General features: G+C 31.2%; 1 protein-coding gene across 1 annotated transcript; it reads left to right on the forward strand.

Annotated features, from left to right (window-relative positions):
* Positions 1 to 25,460, forward strand: LOC124374261 (alkylated DNA repair protein alkB homolog 8-like). Its single transcript, XM_046832507.1, is given in 13 exon segments — positions 1 to 7; positions 1,684 to 1,860; positions 19,903 to 20,000; positions 20,002 to 20,041; positions 20,891 to 20,933; positions 20,935 to 20,986; positions 20,988 to 21,044; positions 21,046 to 21,088; positions 21,428 to 21,584; positions 23,533 to 23,560; positions 23,562 to 23,600; positions 24,424 to 24,579; positions 25,176 to 25,460. Coding segments are annotated over 13 exon segments (1,182 nt in total).
* The last annotated feature ends 65 nt before the right edge of the window (positions 25,461 to 25,525 follow it).

A 25,525-nucleotide genomic window follows, 5' to 3' on the forward strand; every position in this document is an offset into this window, starting at 1 on the left:
ATGGCAGGTAACTCACAATCACACACAACAAAAATGAAACTGTCTTTCACATTAAAGACCTATAACTTTTATTATAGATGTTACCTGCGATTGACAATATACTTGTCAGATAAGCTACCAGATGTGAAGAAAGCGGTTGTGTAGGGATGAGTTTGTGCATCCTCGCACATGCCTTAAGTCACAAAAAGATGCGTTTTGTTATTTAAACACTTGTAATCTACTGTGTGATAAATCTTTTTTGATCTAAATTTTGTAAATAAATATCAAAAAAGTCAAATTAATAATTAATGTATTGTCCACAGTACTGTTTATATAGGCATGTGTTATTTTCAGGTTTTGAACCGTAGACATACAACACTAAAACCATGGCTTCTTACAAGTTAAGAAGAAGAAAAACTAAGTACACACAAATGCTACTGAGGGATTTCAGCATTGACACTAGTTTGGAACCCACACAGGTAATGATTATCTCCTCCATCTCTGAGGGGGGGGGGAGGTGGGAACATCTCAGAGTGTATACCCAGCATTATTGCATGTTAAGCAGGTCTTGCTTAAGAACAGCTGCAAATTTGATAAATGAATTTTCCCAAGTATTATTTTATATTAAACAAACAACTTATTTTGTTTGGAAAATGTATTGACAGTTGCTCTTTTCTAATTCGTATCATCCACTGTCAATGCTTTATGTAAAAAATATTTTTTTCGTTTATTGCTATACCAATCAATAAATCAATTTGTTTGTTATGATTGCTGTTGTAACGGTTTAGATTGTATCTTAACCCCTTTGAATACAGAGGGCCGATTAGATCAGCTTTGTGAATATTTATTATTCTTTTACTAAATGTTCATTTAATATGGAACTGTATTTAGTTGCATTTTATACATAATAAATCAAATTAAAATAAATCATCCATCTTGATTTGATTTTTTACAGCTATTAAAAAACTATTTGCCAAATATAAGAGTTGCCTTATGTACAGGTGGAGGTTTTCAATATTTTGCACTACTATAAAAAAAAATCAAAACTCAGTGATACAAATTCGTACTTTATTGAAACTTGATATATTTGTTCCTATTTACATAGAGATACAAATAAATAAGATTATTTAATTACAATTTTTTAAAATGTAAAACGGTTGTATATTATTCAATTAAAATATTATAAGTTAATGTCTAATTTTCCTCCCTGTATAATGAAACAAAAATCAACATATTATGTTTATTTTTGAAATAGTTGTGAATTATTTGGTGGTACACTGCATGAATACCAAAAGATTGCTTGACTTGGCAATTGAAGGATGTGACCTGTACAAAATGCTTTGGCATTGACCGTTGCCACCCTCTCAATAAAGTGCTTGGCACTCATAGATTTACACTGATCAACAGATTATGCATCTTTCCGTTCATCCAAAATCTTTGTCTGGTGTGGAGAAAGTAAAATTATGTAGTAGGCCTAGTGCTTGTTGATACCTAAACTTGGGCCCTAGTATAAGATTGATTTCCATATAAAAGTTGTGTTAAAAGTCTTGGACTTACTTTAGCTGAAATTTTTTTAAATGATTAGTTTGAAAATAGAAATAAATACAATTAGATGGCGTCATATAGGTACTTCAAATTTTAAGGGAAGGGGATGAACAATCCACTGTCTCTTAGTTCAATGTCAGTACTGTTTATTTGTTTCAGAATGTGATGGTATGCAATGCTGGTCCTCGTACTCAGGAGTCAAGTACGAGGAAGTGACCAAACTGTTCACCAAGTTCGGCAACGTACAGAATATTGTCATGATACCAAAGAAGTCATATTGTTTTGTTGTATATTCTTCAATAGATGAGGCAGCCAAAGCCTATGATTCTATCAATGGCAAGGAGAAGCTAATTATAATGGACAGTCCACTTTATTTATTGTATTCTTTATCAGGTAATTATATGTATATTTTTAAAACGGTAAGTTTTTGGAAGAGATGACTGGATTTTGGACATTTATTTATCATCGTTATTAGTTACAAAAACACATATTAGTGTGTTTGTGTCCTGCAATGGTATTTAATTTTTATGCTTCCGCTCTTGGTGCCAGGTTTTACGTGTAAAATGTTTTATTTTTTGACAATGGAAATTTTCTTGCATGCCCAATTTTTATATCCTAGGTTTTGTCACTTGAAGAAACGAACCAGTTCTAGAAGCATGTTTTTGTAATTTATAAAAATGGGAAAAGTCTAAAATCCTGTTATTCTTTCTAATTCTCCATCGTCAACAATATTTTAAACACAAAATAAATCTACTGGTTTATGGTAATTGTAAGTTACAGTTTAGATTAGATCTTAGACAGGCTCATTATTCATGCCCTTCTAGGAATATCTTCTTCCTTAACATGAATAATTTTAGCAATTTTATAAATTTGTATTATATTTATAAAGTTTGTTCATCATTACCTTTTTAATTTTATCCTTTTTTCTTTAAAAATATTGTTTGAAGAAGTTTTCTCATTTTATACGTAAAAGAACGTTTTTTGTAAAAGAGTCTTTTTATAGATCTATGTTTGCGATGATTAAAGTTGGCTAACTTTACTTTCCTTAATGATAAAAAAGGACTATCCTGTCATATGAAATTACTGTCCTATCTGGGAAAACCTCAGAATTGAGATCCAGTTGTAATAAACAGTTATAAACTAAATAAAACACACATGCCAGATGTATTAACCAATCAAGCAATGGATAATACTAAAAATTGAATTGATTTTCTAATATTATTATTATTATTATTAACATACTAGTTAAATAAATAAATGTATTAAAAAAGGATTTTGACAAAATAATTAAATATACAGTTCTAAATTACGACTTTCCTAAAATAGCTTCAAGTATAACCAATTTGTGAGCCCAACTTAGAGCCCACCAGGGTCCCTATTTCATTGGTTCTCATCCTAAGTTGTTGTACCAAGTGGCAGTAGTAACTAATATAATCCATTACTCCTAAATAGATATTTCTTATTAATTTTTGGTTTTAAAAGGTAAAATAATTGTGTCACAATATGATTTAATTCCAAGAGATATTGGTAAAATTACATTCTTATCAGTGGTTTTTATTACTTAGCGTCTAAAGACCTTGGAAATACGGTAAGAAAACACTTTTATGTTTATACTAGCGGGCCCGGCGCGCCTTTGCTGCGCATTTCAAATAATTTTTTGCAAAAGTTGCCCCGCGGCTTTCGCACGCAATTTCCCGTTGAAAACAGTACACTATATTCACTTATTCTTTTTTCTATCACATTCTAAACATTGCTGAGATAATTGATAGTCGTTCCATCGTGAGCCTCTTGGGCGTATTATGAAGGTATGAGTAGATATGAATATGAGGGTTTCTAGCGCACTTTTTGGAGTAAACAGAAAATCAATGTAAAATACTGTTCCATTGAACCATAAACAAATCTGAGAAATCACGAATGTAAAAATAACCGAATCTATAGCTGTTTTACTGTTTAATGTTTGCTTCTACATTTATAAGCTGTTTTAATGAAAAAATCCAGAAATCTCAATGAAAAATCTATAAACGGAAATAATGAAATTTGCTAACATTCGCTCAACAGAAAATAAGACGATTTTTACTGAAATTTTCTTTAATATCGTTCTTAATCACATCATAGGCTAAAAATTTCTCAGAAACCACAACCATATAAACAAATCGCGTTTGTAAACAGCATTTTGGAAAATCCATATTGATAATTATATCGTTCTTTGAACTAGAAATATTTGTCAAACTCTTTGTGTGTATCAATGACATAAATGGGTCTATTTGCTATAAATTCTTTGGGGTTGTAATACATTTCCATATTTTTGTAGTAAACTTTCTTAAAATCTTGATACATCTGATACATGAATTCTGAAAAGACCACCGGAAATGTTTTAAATTTTGTAATTCATCTGGATAATAAGAACCATTCAATTTTACTCTGATATTTTTTACCATTCAAACTATCAAACTTTGAAGGATTTTTTTCTTGATTATTCTGTCTATCTGTTTGAAAAAACCAATGAATAACGAACTTGGGATTGAAGATATTTCTATAAATATTTGTGATATCGAACGAATAAGTTGTTCCGGAAATACCTTTTTGCTCAATACATTGCCCAATCTAGAAAATTAAACGTGATGTTTTGAGATTTTATAATTTCATCAATCAACTGAATTTTACTCGTGGATTTTTGTAATCAATCATCGGAACTCTAATGAAAAACTCGTTAATTGTAATTTTGCCATCAACAGGCATAACATTTCCAGTTGCAGTCTTCAGAATCACATCATCGTCTTCTGCTCTTATAAAACTTAGATAAAATCCTCCTTTATAGATCGGAATAGTAACATTTTCAAAAAAATCCTAAGCCGAAAATGTGCTAAATCATCCGACCGCTTCAAAATTGTCCAAATTTAAAAGTTGATTCAAAACTGTTTGAAAATACATCACTTTTGGAATAACAAATAGTTCCTTTAATTGTGCTTAATTGGCCACAGTTTTTCGACTTCTTCTATCAATTTATTGTGTTTTTCTTACTTCAATCTTAGAAAATAAAAACGGTATAAAATTATCGATTAATCTAACATTATCAGTTCCAAGATATGCTTGACCATCTTGTTTTGTTAAAGTTCCAGAAATATAAAACTGGAAGTTAGACGAGCAAAAGTTATCTCCAAAATCAATATTAAACTCAGTTCTTTCTTTTATTCGGTTCATTCAAATGTTGTTTACTAATTGGATAGAAATTTTTTAAACTCCGCCCTTTCAATATCACTAGCATATTTTCTGTAGTCCGCCATTTAATAAGAGAAAATTTAGAAAAATTTTAAACATCGTGTATCATTTTTTCATCGATCTAATGTACGTTTTTATAAGGAAAAGATATAAATTTTAGTAAAATAATTAAAAAGATTAGAGTCATTTTTAAATGATCTACTTCGTCATATTCAGGATTCTCTTCCTTAAATTTTGCGATCTCGGTCACATATTTCAATAAAATCTGCACAGGATAGTAAACCGCTATCTATAATATTGTTCCAATCAACTGTATCTTTATTTTCATCCAAAAACTTTATACTCAAGTGTTGGATAGAGACAAAAGAACAGACATATGATCTTTTAATTGATAATGTATATTTTCTTGAATGAACTCTGATGATAAAGTTTGATATTTAGCAATGTTATACCAATTCAATTTGTTTACATATAATCTCATCATATCTTCGGATAATTCATATTTTTGAGAAATATCATCCCAATGTTCTTTTTTCAAATCTCTTTCGTGTTTGCATTATAAAAAGATCGAAAGCACTGTTAATGTCCCGCCATCTCTATTTATTAAGAAAAAATTTCAAGTTTTTATAAATTGGCTCTTTTTTGCGTTACATTCAGCACATTTTCCCAGAAATTCTTTTAACTCCATTGATATTTGCGTAATATTTTATATCATTTGTTGCAGTTTTTTTTGCCTTACACCTCACACAATATATGAGCGCCATTTATAAAAGGAGAAAATTTTGTCATCGTAACCACCTAATCCATTAAATCTGATGTCGATGGCTCTAAAACTTATAACAACATCTTCTTTAAATTTATTAAAGTTTTCTTCTAATTTTTGAAATTTGACAGCATATAGAATCATTGTATTCAACAAATTTATGACCAATATTTCAAAAAGTTTTCGTAGCATCTAAACTAAACTTATCAAAAGACTCTTTAAATCTAGTAAGTTTTTCATTAATTTCACCAACATCGTCTACTGATCTTTTACTTCTTTCATCAAGTTTTTCATAGACTTCTGTTGTAAAATCTTTAACATGCTGTTTATGATTCTCATAATTTTGTTTTAGTTCATTAAACATTTTAATAGGATCTTCTAATTGAATCATTACAACCAACATCAAATGGAATTAATTCCTTTACTAACACCGCTAATTCTTTTTCCTTTAAAAATCTAAGGCATTTTTAACATTCGGATCATGTAAATCAACAATATCGATGTTTTCTGATAATTTTAGAGGTTTTTAAAATTTGTTCTTTAACAACAAACATCATGTTTGTCAATACCAGGTCGAACACCGACAATTCTTTTTTTATTAGCCAAACTAACATAATTCTTTTCAACTTTGATCGCTTCAGTAATTTCATCAGCTTTTTCGATGTGAGACATTAAATTGGTAAATAATTTTTTTACACCATATCATCGACTTCTTTTTCCAATGTTTTTATTTTATTCAGCAACTTCATTTGAACTCATGAAATTTGCAAGTTTGTTATCATATTCTGCTTTTAAAAATCTTCAATCTCGACAGCAAACATATCTGAATCTGGAAGGTTTTGTAATAAATTTTCTAAACTTGTTATCAAACTCATTTCTCAAACTATCAAATTGAAAACTATTATCTATACATTTTGAATAATTTGTGTTCCAAACACGTCAAAAATATTTTGTGAATCCATATTTATTAAGTAATAATTTTGTTAACAACTTCTTTAAAATCTTTACCCAGTACTCAGTTCATTCAAAACAAAAAAAAACACATAAATGACCACAAATTGGGGGATCTTTATAATCTTGAATCTGAGAATCATTGTAGTAGACGCTTGATTTTTTTCAAATATTTAATCAATTCTATAGGTGGTTTGTCCTCAATTCCTTCCATACGAATCAAAATAATATGCATTCTTATCATTTTTATAATAACCAAATCCAATGTGTTCCACTTCCCATAATCGAGTCTAAATTCACAATTCCACATTCAAATTTCTTAACTTTTTCAGGTAATGTATCTCTCATGAAGATTCCTCTAAAATGTTTAATATTTTTGCAGAATTTCTTCCAATTCTCCGAATGTTAAGGGTTCAAATTTTTTTTCCGATGTTTGATTTCACGTAATTCAAAGTTTTTTCATCTAATCCAGATCCTGTAACATCTTCCAAACTCTTTATCTAACCAATTTAAAATGTTTCGAACAATAGGAATCACATCTTTTTTAACGATTTGGAGCAGCTTTACGAACATAAGGAACAACATTTTTAACAACTGGAATATTTTCTCCAAAATCTAATAAAATCTTTCAAAAGTCCACCATTTTTAAGTTCTTTCAACTGATTATAAGAAAATTCTATTCTGGTTCCTTTATTGTTTTTTCTTATGTTTTTCGAGTTTATTGTATTGTCTATTTGTTAAAAATTATCTTATCTTCGCCATTTTTTAGTTGATCTATTTTAAATTGAATACTAACGGGTATTTTCTTCTTAAAAGCGGATTTTATTTTTTCTTTTCTGATTTTTGCTGAAGTTTACGTTCACCTCCATTTATATAGTTAAAATTTCAAGTTTCTCTTCGATTCCCATTCCTAGGTTTTCTCTTCAAAAACATTGCTCCAGCTGTTGGAAGCGCAACAAATTCTTTCACCTAAACTAGCATCTTTTGATAAAAATCTATCCATTGCCTTATCTTGCAAAACTTTATCTGCGATATGTCTGAAATTTGTGTCTCTATGTTTTGCATAAAAAAATATCGTGTTCCATAGCAGCCTTGATCTAATTTATTTATACCAGGATCTCCTCTTTTTAGTCTTTTTTCGAGTTTTGGTGCCAGGCCCCAGATACTGATAAGTTGGTACGTGTAATTCAAAAGGTAAAATTGTTGATAAAATCATTCCAAAAGTCCACTACCCTCAATCATAGATGAACTTATTGCCGGCAAAACTCGTTTTAAATATTTAATTCCATCAGGTTTTTCAATCATTTCATCAAGTTTGTTCGAAATAAAATCTTTAATTGCTTTCTTTTCATTCAAAAAATTGTTATTTCCAGCCTTCTCTTGAGCATAAATATAATTAATAATTCCATCGAGTTTTGTCAAATCGTCGATATATCTGTATTCAATCTTATTATCATTGTATTTTCTCACACCTGATCCTTCGATTCTTTTTTTCCCAAATTGGTTTTAATCAAATTGAGATATTTTTTACCTTTACTTGACTTTGGTTTCTTAGTAGATGGATCATTATTTTTGTAAATTGAATCAGATTTCCATAAAATTACAGTATACTTTTTCAAGTCTTCTTCAAGAATATAAACCGTCTTTTGGAACATCAGTGCCTGTTAATAATCTCCATAAACCTTGAGTTCCTTCATATGTTTTTTCATTAATAACTATGTCATTATGCCTCAAAATTCACGGGCAAATTTCCAATCAATAAAACTTTTCTTTTTTCTGTCCCAATACAAACCAAATTTATCATCCTTTGCTCTAGGAAGAAATTTTTTTACCAATTTCACCAATTATTATATCCGTTGTTCCAGGACTTATTTGGTTCAAACTATGGTAGAGTCTTCAATGATTCGAGGTCTAAATGGTGTTGAAGATGGTAATTTTGGCAATTCAAACTCAGATTCTGGTATCGAAATATCAGCAAATTGTTCGTACAACTGGAACCAAATTCACCAAATTTTGATTATCGCTTAATTAAAACATTTTCAATTTTGCCCTCAACATTTTTTATTGCAGAAGTTACAGGTTGATTAATTTTTTGAATAAATTCTTGTTCTTTTTCATCAATTCGAATCTGTTCTTTAAATTCTTTTGATTTAATTTCTTTTCTATTTGATCAAGTTTTTTTGCTTCTTCTGAAGTTACGTTCGCCATTTATTTAGGAAAAATTTTGAAAACGTAAACGTGGAACGTGGAAAACGTGAACACGAAACGAGAACACGAAACGTGGAACGTAAAACGTGAACACGGAACGTAAAACGTAAAAACGTTGAACGTGGAACGTGGAAACGTGAACACGAAACGTGAAAAACGAGAACACGAAACGTGAACACGGAACGTAAAAACGTGAACGTGGAACGTGGAAACGTGAACACGAAACGTGAAAACGAGAACACGAAACGTGAACACGGAACGTAAAACGTGAAACGTGGAACGTGGAAACGTGAACACGAAACGTGAAAACGAGAACACGAAACGTGAACACGGAACGTAAAACGTGAACGTGGAACGTGGAAACGTGAACACGAAACGTGAAAACGAGAACACGAAACGTGAACACGGAACGTGGAACGTGAACGTGGAACGTGGAAACGTGAACACGAAACGTGAAAAAACGAGAACACGAAACGTGAACACGGAACGTAAAACGTGAACGTGGAAAACGTGAACACGAAACGTGAAAACGAGAAACACGAAACGTGAACACGGAACGTAAAACGTGGAACGGTGGAAACGTGAGAACACGAAACGAGAAACACGGAAACGTAAAAACGTTGAACACGGAACGTAAAACGTGAACGTGGAAACGTGGAAACGTGAACACGAAACGTGAAAACGAGAACACGAAACGTGAACACGGAACGTAAAACGTGAACGTGGAACGTGGAAACGTGAACACGAAACGAGAACACGGAACGTAAAACGTGAACACGAAACGTGAAAACGAGAACACGAAAACGTGAACACGAAACGTGGAACGTAAAACGTGAACGTGGAACGTGGAAACGTGAACACGAAAACGTAAACACGAACGTAAAACATGAACGTGAAACGTAAACACGAACGTGAAACATGAACGTGAAACATGAACGTGAACGTGGAACGTGAACAGATTTACCGTTTTTCTGTTATTTTCATAATGTAAATAAAAAAATTAAAGATAATATAAAAATAATTGTAAACAAATATTTTATCGAGACCACTGAGCAGCATTTATATTAGAAAAATTTATTCAGATATTTGCCATTTTTAGGCTTCAAAAGTTAGATTTAATAGTTAAAAATCCGTAAGTCTTCCTTCCAAATTTTATCACATAACTCAATAAAGTGGTTTAAAACTCATATCAGATCCCACATAATTGTTATAAATCTTTCTCGAATAGTGATCATCGTTGTCTTAAAAATACACAACATATTCAGGTTATTTCTTTATAACTTGTTTATCAACCTTTGAAAAGCATTGGGAAAGATAGATACAAGATATGTTTTTGTGACGAGACATTACGAAAATATTCCTTAATAACGTCCTGATTTTCTCAAAATACAATCATCAAAAAACGATTAACGAATTGGGTTTACATTCGCTTAACGGAACTATGTCCTCAGATGAGCATTATAAAAATGTGATATTTTCTTGTTTAAGTTTTTTCTCAATATTTTCAAATCTTTCTTGTAATTTTTTATAGGCGTCTTGTTCTAAAGATTTACTAAAAACATACAAATTGGAATAAGGAATCAACCTATTGTAGATAAAATTCAATAATAAAGTTGTTTTTCCACATCCACTTTGAACCAACAATTAACAATCTGATTGGTTTGATCTTTCTTATTTTCTTCAAACGTTTTGAAGTTTTTATCTGATCTTTTTGCTTTAAAAAATTTCTTCCATTTAAATAGAAGATTTTCATCTTGAAGCAACGCTTGCGAAAATGAAGCTGTTCAAGTTGACTTCAGAAAGCTCTAAATTAGTTTTTAAACTTGGAACATACCTATACACTTAGAGGAAGAATCAAATTATTTTATCGGTTTAATGCGGTTTTTATTTGGACAAATTTTGTAATAAATATTAGTGAAAGTTCTCCTTATTGCATAGGATTTAGTGAGAAGAACATAACAAAATTACTATGGTTTAAACAAAGGGATATTATACTTTCGATCAAATAAAAAATTCCCTTAAAAATTATCTGAAAACATTCAAACAATCAGATAAATCTTTAAACTTTGACGAAAACAAGTTTGAAATGCAAAAAAATTATCTCTCTAATAAAATTCAAATAAAATCACCAGTAAGAATAATGTTTTCAGCAATTATTGTAGATTTGTTAGGGTTTGTTCAAGAAACTTATTGAGCCAAATCAGGTATATTTAGGAAATAAAACGCCAAAATTTAGACCGTTTGATGTAATTGAAGTACATTGTAATCTCGTTGAACCTAGTTTTGAAAATCATACCGAACATCTTCACAAAGAATCGGAAATTTTGTACACTTTCTTTCCAAATGTTGCTTATGGATCAAAAATTAGTGAAAAACCGAATGAAATAGACTATATTCCAATTAGGAAAAAATATGAAAAGAATTCAAAAAAATCGTCTTAAGTGTTCAAGACTCTGAAGGTAATTTATTGAAAAATGAGAGTAAAAACTACAATTTACTTAAGATTGTTTGAAGCAACGGACATGAATCAAGGGGGGTCTATTGAATAGACTACCTTTAAACTTTCAAGAAAAGACTAGAAGATATACATTTTTCAAGGGTATCGAATCGCGACTCTTACAAAAAATTACATCCAGACACTATTTTCGACCTTTAAACTCAAAATAATAATTTGCTTGTTAAATTTTTTTCTATCTAAATGGAGTCAGTCATAGATCTAAGAAATAATCAACTAAAATTCAATAACAAACATATCTTTTACGATTGTTGACGAAAACAATGTGATCTGGTTTAAGGCTAAAAGACGTAGCAAAAAATTCTAGAATATGAAAAATACTATGCAAACGATCAGAATAAAACGTTGACGAAGATGATAAAAAACTTTCTATTTTTAATCTAAATATAAGGGGGGCTATATAATAGCTTACCTTCAAACTTCCAAAATAACACCGTTTTCGTTAATGAATTCTGGACTTTATTCTGTTAATTTTGAGATCGCAATAAACCAGAAGCGGAAATTTGTTTAAAAATTGGGTTTACGAAAGAAGTATTACCTTCCATTAGAAAATATGGTGAGTACAAACTTCAAAAAACGAAAATAAGCAGTTAAAAGATGAAATAAAACAGTTACAAATTTCAGGTCAAATGAAATCCTTGAAAATAGAGAATCAAGAATTGCGAATGGAATTAATGAAGAGAGATATGGTATGTAAAGATTTTGATAAGAAAAAACACCATGTTTTTTGTGTTAATTAAGAAGAATCACATGTGGGAATGGCCTTATTATGTTATCAGAGCTCAGAAACGAGAAATACCAAACCGATTAAAACATCTAAAAATAAATTATCCTGAAATTAGAGATTTTGTTCATTGATGACGAACCAAATTCTATCAATCTGTATAAACCAAATGAAAGAATCTTTGAATATTTTTATACAACGGAAAATCATTTTACTACAAATATGGCAGAATCTCGACTGATTTATAGAATATCTAAATTACACGATGAAAAATGTTACTACATTTTATTAAACTCTCGAATTATGATATTTTGTTTGTAAATGTTTAGCATAACTAGGTAACCATTTGTAGAATTCTTTTTTCATATTCACAAGGCATTTCGTTTTTTATAACTTTCGCTGAAAATTTTTTTAGCACAATCTTTGCAAAAAGCATCTTTTCTATCTTTACTATACTGCCAGTTATTAAATTCAGAAATATTTTTTAATTTCTTTACAAAAGTAACACTTTTTCTCTTCTAAAGTTAATTTGTTCATTTTATCATATAATTCCTTACAATAACAGTCTTTTCTATTTCTCTTCTTGACGCTTTGTACATTTCTTTTGAGACTCCATTTATATAGAACAAATTATTACACGATGAAAATGTTAAACTCTTGAATTATGATATTTTGTTTGTAAAATGTTTTTGATAATTATTTAACCATTTTATAGTTCTTCCACATTCACATTGAGTATCTTCATAATATAATCTATGGTGATTCTTCTTTACACAATCTTTACAATATGAGTCTTTCTTATCTCTACTATAGTGATGACTATTAAACTCTGAAAATTTTTTTTAGTTTCTTTACATTTAAGACATTCTTTCTCTTCCAAAGTTTAATTTTTCTATTTTATCATACAGCTCTTTATGATACTTCCTATAACAATCTTTACAATTATAAATAATTCCATCTTTTCTAGTCTTATCTTTATAAAATTCTTCAAAACCTTTTAATTCTTTGCACATTGAACATTTCTTTTGGGCCTCCATTTATATAGAAAAAATCTTTTGACTTTCTCAATTCATATTCATAAAACTTTCCGGTTATTTCTTCATTATTTAAATCTTTTATACTATAAGTTACAGGGATCTGTGTTATTAATTTGATAAATCACAAAGATTTCTCTTGACCAATTGTTCTTATATTTGTTCGAAAATGGTTGTTTTTTTTACTAAACAATTCTTACATGATCATTGACTTTAAATTTAGTTTTCGTGTGAATTTTAGGTGGAACATTACTTGAAAACGGTCTCTCTAAAAACTCCTTTTCTGCATCCTTATCTACGTTCTTTGGGCTTCAATTTTGATTGTGCTGTGAACAGTATCGTTATATTTCTTTACGATTTCTTGAAGAATATCGATCCATTTAAAGTTTTTATTAATCTCAAAAAATTACTTTATTCTCTCATTTTTGAGTTCTGTTATATCTCTCTACAATACTTGATTTCTCTTCGTTTTTCAGTATGATAAATCTTAATGTTGTATTTCCTCAAAACATCGTTAAAATTCTTTATTTTTTAAACTCTAAACCCTTATCTGTATGAAGTAGGTTTGGAGGTTTTGTGATTGATCATCCTTATGGCATCTTTTACTATATCTTCGAAAAGCTTTTGAAATATCCTTGCCGTTTTTTCTTTTGATAGCTCTTGACCAAGCATATTTTGAGAAAGTATCAATAACATTTAACATATACCTTAAATCCATCATTTTGATCCGAATAATTAGACATTATAACTAAATCTGCTGCCCATAAATCGTCAATTCCTAATGTATATAATTTTTCTCTTTTTAAACTTCTTTCGTACTGGTGCATGAATTTCTCTAGCTTCAATCTCGATTTTCTTCCTTATTCTTAGATTCTTTCTTTACTTGTTTTTCATTTGGATTCTTTATAAATTTACTCTTATTTGTCTTACATTTTGAACATTTTGCTGCAATTCTATACAATCCGTTTTGAGTTTGAACGATTTTAGAATCTATATTTTTCGTTTTTTTTCTTGCATTTGTGGCAGTGAATCAAATTCATCTTCCATTTACATGTCAAAGTTTCCAAGTTTTATTTAACTCATCTAATATATCAGATTTTGCTTCATTTTTTAATAGCCATAAGGTACTGTATCGATCTTATTTTCTAGAACGATTCTCTTATCATCTTTAGCGTTCAGTGGCTAAACTTGTTTATAGTGACGGTGTACAATTCATGTTTATAGCTTTTTATTACAGTCATCTCCCTAAATTCTTCTTTATCTTCGAACAAACATCTCTTTAAGTTTTCGATATTTATTGTTTTATTTACAACGCTTCTCTTAATTTCCTTTACACCTAACTGGATTTTTGTCTAGATATTTGTACGAGTACATCTTTGATCTTAAACCACAAAATTCTTCTAATATCTCGCCGTTCAATTCGTCTTTTGAATTTCCCTATTACCTTCTTATTTTTAGTAGTGAAAACATTCATGATCTTTTGGATAGTCGCTCGTATCGAAATCATCTATATTTTCTTTAATAATTTTGTAAGGATCACGTTTTAATTCTAGAAAATAACTGTCTGTATCCATGTAACACAGATTCAAATCTGGATCAAACTTCTTTAATTTATCGTAATAAAACTCGTACATTAGCAATTTTGAGAGGTCGAGAACTGAAAAATCCTATGTAGATTGGCTTGTTAAATTTAACCTTTTGTTTTGTACATGTGACTCGCTATACAGTTGTCGTCAAAGATGTTAAAGCATTTGAAATTTGTTTTCTTAGCTTGTTTCATTGAAAAATTCTTTCATTTCCAAGCTTAATATCACATCTGTTTCTCACATTTTCCATAGATTTTCCAAAAAACTGAGTTGTTCATCAGCTTATAAAAGTCCTTCTCAAAGTCACTTGTAGCTTTGGTTCTCATGTTTGTGTTAAAAATCAATGTAATCTTTCATAAAAGGCTTCTGATCGAATGCGATAACTCTATTCACATGTTTCAAAATCATACCTTGTTCCAAATAGAACTTCAAATTTCTCGAATGAACAACGTATTCAGTTTTATCCAGTAGAGTTGTGCAAAGTTTGTTTTTAAAATGTTCTGGAGCAAGAGGTAAATCTTTGTGATGTTCATGCAAATTTGTTGGATATTCAAGATCAACTTCTAAAATATATCCATAATCTTCGTCGCCAGTGAGTTCCAAAATTGTTTCTTTCCATTCTGCTGTTGTATACGTTTTAGGATCCATCCACTTGATTTCGTTATATGGTAAATTTTGCATAAGTCCATACCCATAAAGGTTGTTTGCATCGACGTACAACAAATAGTTTTCGGGCTTTGTCTTATCAAAATCTTTTAAATATTTGTTATTTGCTTTCACATATCGTTTAATACATTGAGAAATGCCTCCGCGAATACCTTTTTCGATCATCAAATACATATTATAATCACTAATTAATTGTAATTCTATATTCGTTAATTTTAACATAGCATCCCATGCAAGACTGGGAGCTGTTAGATAGTGTGCTGGATCAAGTTTATAGCAATTCAAACAAATATTCCTAAAATTTTCAAAGATATCAGCGAGCAATAGAACATCTTGAATGTTATAGAGATCGGAGTAATTTCCTAGATTTTTTTACTTTTAATTTGTTCCATACATTTAAGTAGTGTTGAAAATCTTTCTCAGATATGCTCTCGTCTGTCAAAAGTGAATAGAAATCTTGAATTCTCAATTCTTCTGTGTAATCAAGTTTTTCAATACTGTCGATAAAATTCGTAAGGAAAATATGCCTTTTCCAGATAGAATTTTAAAGATTTCTTCTTCGTCATTTGGTTGTCTATCTAGAATTGCGTTCAGACCATCTTGTATAAAATGATTTGTATGTTTGAAAATCATCTTTTTTGAGGTTTTTAGCTAACTTTTCTATAGACGATGCCATAAATCTGAACGTATCTACGAAAGAAAACTTGATGAACTTTCTTGGTTTATCATCTTCAAAACTCATATCCATATCCAGAATTTACAGAATAATTTATATATTTCTCATCTGTGTTTGCGATCAAATCAACATTACCATACTGTTTTGCCAATTCTTTTATGTACAAATGAGAATCGTAATTTGACATATTGTGACAGAAAACTGGAATATTTTGAGGAAATTTGAGATTCAAGTTACAAGATAAATGAGCTGAACCTCTAAATTTACCTGTTAAATGACAATGATCTCGTACTTTTTTTCTTGTTTGATTATCAAAACCATCACATTCGCAAATATGACAAACGTTTTGCATTTTGGTATGAAATTTCTTCTTCTTCAGTCAATTTCATAGGTATTTTATTCTTAGAATTATACTTTTTAGCTATGTATTTCGATAATTTATTAAGTTCTTCAAACAATTTTGCAGGAACATTTGGCAAATCTTCTTCATTTTTTGCTCGATAACATATCGGCTTGTACATACGATTGGTCACATTAGACACTAAATATAGAGTAAAACCATAAGGAATGTGCTTCTGAATCTTGGTTGTAGTCGACTTTTGCGGATTGTTTTTTGCATGTGGGAATCTTCTCTAATATGCTTTCAAAATCCATATAAATAACGTAAGGATGAGAAAATTTCTTTTGATAATTAATAAATGTTGTTGTTTGACCTGGAAACGGCATAATTGGCTTACAAACTTCGTGATTTTTACAAATTTCTAAATGGTCTGTTAAATCTCCAGATTTGTAGAAATGGCTTTAAACATCTTCTGCATAGAAATTTTTTATTTTTACACTTAGATAACTGAGAAAATACAAGTTTGTTTAAATCTGTTATCAAAACATAATGAGATTTTTCATCTTGTTTTACATACAATAAATTGATTTCTAATTTGGCGTCATAAACTTCTGAAATTTGCAACGGAACAATATTGAGTTTTTCATCAAAACTATAGACATTTACAGACATTTTCGGATAATTATACTTTGCTTTACTGCTTCGTTTTTCAAATAATTGTATATCTTTTAAAGACATTGGATACTCGAAACCTGAAAATATCTCGTCATTTACAAATTTTTTCATATTGTTTTGATCTTTCGCAGTCTCTTTCGGGTTTTTCAATAGCACATCGGATAGAATAAATAAAGCAATAATCATCTTTATTTTTGATATTTATACAAGCTTTCTTATCTTTGATTTTCTTTGGTAAATCGATATATGATCCTGCGTTCATAAATTCGTGTTTATTAAGGCTCAAAATCAGTTGTTTTACAGCGTTTTAATGTCCATCCAGAACCTCGATTTGGATGATTTGTCTGTTCTCGATGTGTTAATTTATTAAATTGCTTAGTAATAAAGTCGTTTATGTCAAAGATTTCGTCTGCTTTTATAGTAAAATACATTGGGCAAAATTTGCGTTTCACCGTTCACTAAAGTTCGTTCATATTCACATTCCAAAGAGATATATCCTTTACTGTTTTTCACAGTTTCTTGAAATTTTTCTATTAAACTCTTAATCTCTGGCCGCAAAATAGAAAGATATTTGTAAAGTGGCATGAAATTATCGTTTAAATTCGTTAAAAATGTATTGCTTGAAAAGACCGTGTATAGACGATAAAAACTTCTACATCAATGATATTTTCAGATTTGTGTTTATCAATTTCTTCGATCATTTCAGACTTTGTTTTATCATTAGTTTTCGATAGCCAATTTTCAGCGATTGAATTAATTTTTTTCATCATTAAATAGATTGAGATTTTTCTTTTCAACTTTGAAATTTTCTCTTTAATTCTCGTAATTGTTCAATATTGAACATCTTTTCGTGATCGTTCAATTTGATTTTCTTTGGCCCATTGTCTTAAATGATTCAATTCCTTCTAGTAAATGTCTTTGTTCTTTAAGTGAATCTTTGAGTTGTAATGTCGATCGAAGTTTCTTCTTAAAATTTCTTTTTTGCAGAATGGACATGACATTTTGTTCACCCGCCATTTATTAAGGAAAATTTTGAATGCTTCAATTTTCACTATTTAGTAAAAATATCTTTTTTATTAAGGAAAAATCAACTTTTATGGTTAAAATCCGCAATAATTCAGTAGATTTTAAGGATTTTTAAAAAAAACTCTAGTGTGTTTTGCACATTAAAGATGCGCGATTTTGACCCTAAAAACCGTGTTTTTAGGGTCAAAACCCCGGGATTTTGTATTTAAAAAAATGTTGATTTTCAATTTTGTTACTAAATTTTCTTCCTACTAAATAATGGAGCTACTAAAGGAGCTGAATGAAGTTGGTGAACTAAGATTCAAAGAGTATAAGAAATTAATGGAATTAGAAGAAAAAAAGAAATATAAGATTTTGAATTTGGAGAAACTGAAAGATAAATTTGGGATGACTATAAATTGCCGAGTCAGAAGATTATAAAAGTACACTTGCCGAACAGATTTTTGACTGTTTTGGATGAAAAAAAAGATTAAAGAATTGAATAAAAGAGAATTCCACTTGATTGTTACTGGAAAGAAGACTATTAAAGATAAAGACTGTGTTACAATTAACTTTGTAGAATAAAGATTTTTTATTAAGATTTCTGGATTTTTTCATTAAAACAGCTTATAAATGTAGAAGCAAACATTAAACAGTAAAACAGCTATAGATTCGGTTATTTTCCATTCGTGATTTACTGTTTTGATTTCTCAGATTTGTTTATGGTTTCAATGGACAGTATTTTACATTGATTTTCTGTTTACTCCAAAAAGTGCGCTAGAAACCCTCATATTCATATCTACTGGTATGTACCATATTCCTGCCTCTATCTAGCTGTTACCCACGGCTTCGCACGCAAATCTTAAGAAACCGAAGTCCTTATATTACTTAGTAAATTTTTTTTTTACTATAATAAATTTTAGATTAAATTAGTTATATCTTCCAATGCCACGATTGAGCTTGCTTTTGTTGTCTCGATCGAGAGAATATGTACACACGGAGTTTTGAGAACCATACTTCTGTCAAAAAAAACAACTAAGGTTGATTTTATAACATTCTTTATATTTGTAGCCAACGTAAGATAGTAATTATGATATCTGCATTACTCTTTCTGATCAAGCATGAGCATGGTTTATATTAAATAAATATTGCAGTTAAAGGTGAAATTTTTACGTCAAAATTTGAATTGTATTATCTGGATAGTAAAGTCTATGTTTAACAGTGATTGGCAAAAACAGTTTAAACAAAATTTGTCGTTTCTCTTAAGCTTACTCTATGCTTTAAAACTATAAGTGTAATATATGTTTACAAAGAACAGCTGATTAAAAATTTGAAAAGACGTTAACATATGTTTGCTGCAAATGCATTTCTTATGGGTAATTTCTGTAACCAGTGGGGGCGGAATCCTGAATCGGGAAAGGGATGGGCATAGCTTTATAAACCTTCTCCGTGGAAAAATACATATACGTACAAATTTTCATCATGATCGGTCCAATAGTTCACGATTCCATAAAGGACAAACATACAAACATTCATTATTCTATATATATAGATTAAAAAATGTTACAAACCAGTTCCCTAAAGGAATTGATATTTAAAATTAAAAATAGTGGAAAATAAGTTCCCTTAGAAATAGGTTGTTTCCAATTGGAATGCATTTAACCGTTCCACCGCCTCATAATTATCAACATATACTATACCCTTGTCATATTAATGTTTATAAACAAAAATAGTCATCTCTGGCATACCAAAGTTTGATTAAATTCTAAATACTGGTGTTGTTGCTAACACTTTTTTCTTCAATTATATTGGTAAAAAAATATAAAGAAAGCCATCTCTAGTAAAAAATTAGAATAAAATGTTTTTGTTTAATAAATGAACACAAATTACTTAGTCAGCATTATTAATCTATTGGTTTTTAGGAGTATAGTCTGTAGAGTTTAATTCTTTATTTATAATTAAACAAACAAATGAAAACATGCTTAGTTGTAAAATATTTGTTCATCTTCATTGCAGTGCCTTCAGGATTTGGTTTACCAGAATCCCAACCACTACCAGAAGGCTTAGTCTTGCTGAACGATTTTGCCACGGAAGAGGAAGAAAAGCAGTTATTAAAACTGTATCAACTGGAATACTGAGGGCCAAGTGGAGAAAGGTAACCTTTCATCAGTCATGCATAGCTTCTGATTCCGTGTATTATAAAATGTTTATACATTATTAACACATTCCCTGCTGCTGTCTCTGATCAGAGACACACGGAACTTACCTCTGGTGCTACTGTATCTGATCAGAGATGTGCGGAACTTATTGGTGGTGCTACAGCCTCCGATCAGAAAATAATGTCTAGAATATACCCCTGGTGCTTTAGTATCTGATCGGAGACCTTCGACCTTTGTTCTCTAAATACACTAAAAATTTGTAGTATGCCAAATGAGTTTTCAGTATTTTTTCTTAGCAGTGAATGTGCTAAGGGTTTTTTTGTTATAGTGTAGAAGAATTCTACTGTGTTTAATTCCGTGAAGAAAACAGTGTGATAATGATTGGTTTTATGGTCTAATGCTAATTTGAATACAGGGCCGGCCTCAAATAGCAAAAACAATAAGGTTTATCAGTATTCACTTTTTGTCTAACCAATGCCTTTAGAACCCACTCCTACATTAATAGATGAAAATAGTGTTTTAATTAATAGTGATTTATTAATTAATCACCAGGCTATTAAACTAATTTAGTTTGTATACTGTACTATTTTCTTGAGACACGTTATTTTTATATCTACTATTAATATTATTGATTAGAAAAGCCCATTTCTTGTTGATAGATCGTGCTCAATAAACAATGTTTCAAGCCTAGAGCGATTTTACACACAACTTAAGCTCTCCATTTTAACTTCCTTTATAACAAATCCATGGAAAATAATTGATTTTATTCAATCAATTTTGTTGTGTATAATCAAAGATTGTAAATGTTATTTGATTTTTCTTATTATTGATATTTTTAGGTAAAGCGTTGAAACATCGAAGAGTCAAACATTTCGGCTATGAGTTCCGATAACGATATAAACAATGTTGACAAGGACTCACCATTGGAGGAGGCCATTCCAATCAGAGTGTGACTTTATTGGGGAGCGTCTTGCAAAACTTGGCCATCCTCTAGCATGGAGTACCTGACCAACTAACAGTCAACCAATACCAAAGAGGGCAAGGTGAGTTCAGCCTTCATTGGCCAGTAGTCAGTGGTTGGTTGTTATGAGCAGATTCAGTGTCAGATTCAAGGGGGGGGGGGAATCTCAGGGGTCATGACCCCTCCCAAATTTATTGATAAGTGCCTAAATTTGTTTGGTGACTAAGTTGAAAAAATACTACTTTAGTATCAATTTCAAATGTTATATAATACAATTTTGTTCTTGTACTATGTTTTTTGTTTATGTCACAACGTAATCTACTTTCTGGATAGTATTCCTCGTATTTAAATTTTATTCCTGCTTCTTTCTGGACGGTAAATTTGGGACTTTTCATCCACTACAAAGCTGGTTAATTTGCAGGTATACCCAGCCACATTGACACTCACAGTGCCTTCGAGTCACCAATACTCTCTCTGTCGCTCGGCTCAGATGTGGTGATGGAGTTCCGGAGAGGTGAGAAGCATGTGCCAGTGCTGCTGCCTCGTCGTTCCCTTCTCATCATGAGTGGAGAGTCAAGGTAAAAAAATTAATGCTTAAGATTGCATGACGATTTGAAGGAACACATTAATATTTCATCACTGTTTGTTATTGATAATACAATCGGGCAACTATAAGCTAAGAGTTTTAGCTCTTGAGAAAAAGTAATTGATTAAGTTACAGATTTACCTAGTATAATTATAGCCTTCAGATAGTTTGCTATGTTTTAATTTTTTTACAACACAAAAGTAAACTAAAATGTCTTCACAAGATTCCAGATGATTTGTAAATAAATATACCGTCATCCAATAGTATCAGAGTGGACTTCAAACAAAACGAAAGAGCTGATCTAAAAAATCACACCCACTCTTGTACTATACCGAGGACAATAATCTCCAAGGAGCTGACCTACAAGATTAAAAGTTTTCAAAAGAAATTAGTGGATACTAGTGGATTGTGAAATATTTATGCTGATTAAATTTGTTATGTATAAAGAAGTGCCCTCTAGTGTAGTTTTGCGCCACAGCCTACTCAGTAGCATGTAAGATGTAAATACAGTTAAATAACACTAAGTCTCTATCATTAAGTGACAGATAAATGTTTATTGTATCCAAAATATGATAGTATCCAGGAGTTCTGTAACTAGATCTCACATCCACTGCCAAGAGGGTTTCTAGGAGTGCCTTTTTCATTCCTGAAAGTTCTTGGTCCCATAGGCATGTCAGTTACTGGAAAAGCTATTTTATTAATTTTGTTATGATAATAAAAAATCACAATATATGAATATTCAAAATATATTCAGGACATTCAAATTAAGCGAAAGTTTAACAGGGTTTTGAATATTTGACATTGTTATATGTCATAATAAATGTCCAAAATCCTGTTTGTCCTTACAATTCATCCGAACTCAGTAATAAACTAAAGTGCTTCAAGAGTCACAAAAATTAACGCTAAATCTAAAAATAGGAAAGATGATGAGCGCAGGTCTAATGAAATACAAGAAATATTATGTTACTCATCTTCTTTCAACTTGAGAGTGTCAAAGCAGAAATTATTTTCTTGCCTTAACTCTCTAAAATATTAGAGCAAAAGTAAGGTTATAATAATAAATACACATGTGCTGCGGCCATGTAAATGTTTTGAAATCAATGCTAGCACCCATCTGGTAAAACAATATTGAGGTAGAGAAGTGTAGGAAATCTGTCATGCAGTTCTTCCGAAGAGAAGCATGGAAATCTGGTTTAACTGCAGTGAATGTATTCATTTTTAAGGAATAGTCCCTATTTAGCAGGTTTTCAGACATTTTCCATTGTTATATATTACAAAAAGTATAAACGTTATCTTTCGATAATTTAAATCTTCCCTCTTACTCTTCTTCGGGTATCAAAACTCTAATATATAAAAAAAATGTACAAAACTATAAAGTGCGGTAATGAACCGACACTCAAAGGTATAGTTTAAGTTCTACCTGACTTAACTAGTCAGTGTTCCCCCCTGGCTAGCCTTGGGTGTGAGATGTTGTTTGTGCTCTTGGCTCTCTGTGCAATGACATCATTTGGGTTCATTCTACTTTCCGGTCTGGACTTCGTACCGTTTGTCTACGAGTCAGGTATCACTTAACTATACCTTTGATGAGTGACAGTCCATTGCTGTCAATTTTAGTGTAACTTTCTTTCTGTTTAAGGTTTTAGACACCAGAAGGAGAGGATGGATTTTAATCCTCAAAACGTAATTTTATACTTTTTGTAACATACAATGATGGCGAATGTTCAGATAAATCGTGCTATCCTTTCGTCATCCAATGTCAAGTACAAAAACTTTAAACAAAGTCCTATTTTATTTATTACAATAATTATTATTGCGATTTAAAACTGTTTGTTGTCCTACAATTTCTGGAGGTACATGTGTTATTGATGTGGAATACAAATTGGTTCCATTTTATTCAGTATGGTGGTTAAGGACATGAATTAAATGCACTTTGTCTGTAGGTATGTGTGGAGCCACGGGATCACGCCACCGGACCATGGATGTGGTGGCAGTGGCTGGAGGACTTAGTGTGCGTGAGAGAACGTGATGTCGCACTTCGTTTACTCTACGCAGAGTGAGGCAGGTGACCCATGTCACTGCGACTTACGCGGACTGTTGTGACTCCCAGCAAACTCACATCACAGACTCCACGAGGCTAAACAACTGGAGGAGCTCTTTATGTACACAAGGTACATGTATGGTTTCTCTCGGAATCGATTAGCTGAATATTATTAACCATACATAATTCATACAGTCACAGCTGTAAAAAAAACTATTCACTAAGCTTAATCTTGCTGGTTCTTTTATGTTAGAAGTAATTCACCCCACAATATTTCCTGTTTTTTTTTTTTTTTTTTTTACAATGTATGGTGAAGCATACTGTACTGAAATAATGTTTCTTAACAAGCCATCAGTCTCATGTCACTTTATGAGAAAGATTACCAAATATAACAACCACGGTGAACATGTTTAAAATCTCAAAATAATTTATCAAGTCTGTGATTATGGATTATATTGAATTCTGAATAACTTACTCCAGATTATTCACTAAATTTTACAGCATCTTCCACCTGCTTACCTAAAAGGGAAGGTTTCTATGTTGACTAGTTGTCAGAGAATAGCCTGCTGTGTAGTCAAAGGTCTTCTTACTTGAGAATAAATAGTATAAACAGAAAAATATATTTTCTCACTTGCTGATGCAAACGTATCAATTTTAAAAGACATTTATTTATAATTAGTGTAAACTCTGGTTATCTGTAGCAGTTTCTGCTCTCCCTTCCTCGGGCTTAGTTCTCATTGATGCTGGCTGCAGAAATAGAAAATAAATGACAAATACTCTCTATCACTTCCAGGTGTACAATAGTATAGCCAACCACTTCAGTGACACCCGGACCAAATTGTGGCCCAATGTGACAGAGTTTCTGCTCTCCTTTCCTCGGGGCTCAGTTCTCATTGATGCTGGCTGCGGAAATGGAAAATATTTTGGTGCTAACCCTCTGGTATTCCAGGTACGCTCTCCAAATCTCTGACTATTTTCCAGCAATTACGTTGATTAAAATTTGCAAATAAGTTAAAATAAGAATATTAAACCCTGATTCTGTTGTAAAATTTGAGAGTTGTAGAAAGAGATCAAAATAAACTTTAATATTTATTAACCTGATATGTGCTTGTTTTATAATGAAACGCAAGTTAAGTTTTATTTTACTATCTTAATGTAGGAAAATGCGTATGGAACAATCATGTTTGCTTCAAAATCCTTCCATTATCAAAAACAAACTTCAAGCAAAGAATTAATGGGTTAATGTTCACCTTGATAATAGATTAAAATATTAGGCCTACATCTGTTTTTACATCTTACGCCTTGGTGAGAGTTAAAAAACAGTTGAATTCCAAAATTCCGCCAATCTGTCACTTCTTAAAGTTGAGTTAATCTTTATTTTCAATTAGTCTTAATCAGTCTCATAGGCTAATAATTGAATGTTTGATAGAATTTTGGGTCAGAAGGATAAGTTGAGATTAAGCTGAAGCTTGAGAGGTCTGTTGAAGTGAGTCCATCTGTTTGACTTAACCCTGTAAAACTAATAGAGGATTATCACTGTTGTAGGTAGGATTTGACCGCAGTGAAGGCCTGGCAGTGATCACCTGCTCACGAGGCCATGAGGTGTTCGTGGGCGACTGTCTTCATCTACCTGTGCGGGACGGACTAGCCGACGGTATCATCAGTGTGGCGGTGACTTCCCAATCATCTGTCCACACGGGAACCGGCGGCTTGAGTGTCGGTTGCGTTGAGATGGCCCACGTCGTGACTGACGCCCAGAGCGAGGGACCGAGCACCTCATCACAGTGTGGGCCCCGGAGTCAGGACCGCAGCAGGATCTCTTCGGCGTGAACCTCAAAACAAGACCGTTTCCGTTAATAAACAGAAAGAAGCAGATGCAGATTCCTTGGTCTCAA

The sequence above is a fragment of the Homalodisca vitripennis genome, unplaced genomic scaffold, assembly GCF_021130785.1.
Source record: "Homalodisca vitripennis isolate AUS2020 unplaced genomic scaffold, UT_GWSS_2.1 ScUCBcl_7690;HRSCAF=15480, whole genome shotgun sequence".
Lineage (NCBI taxonomy): Eukaryota > Metazoa > Arthropoda > Insecta > Hemiptera > Cicadellidae > Homalodisca > Homalodisca vitripennis.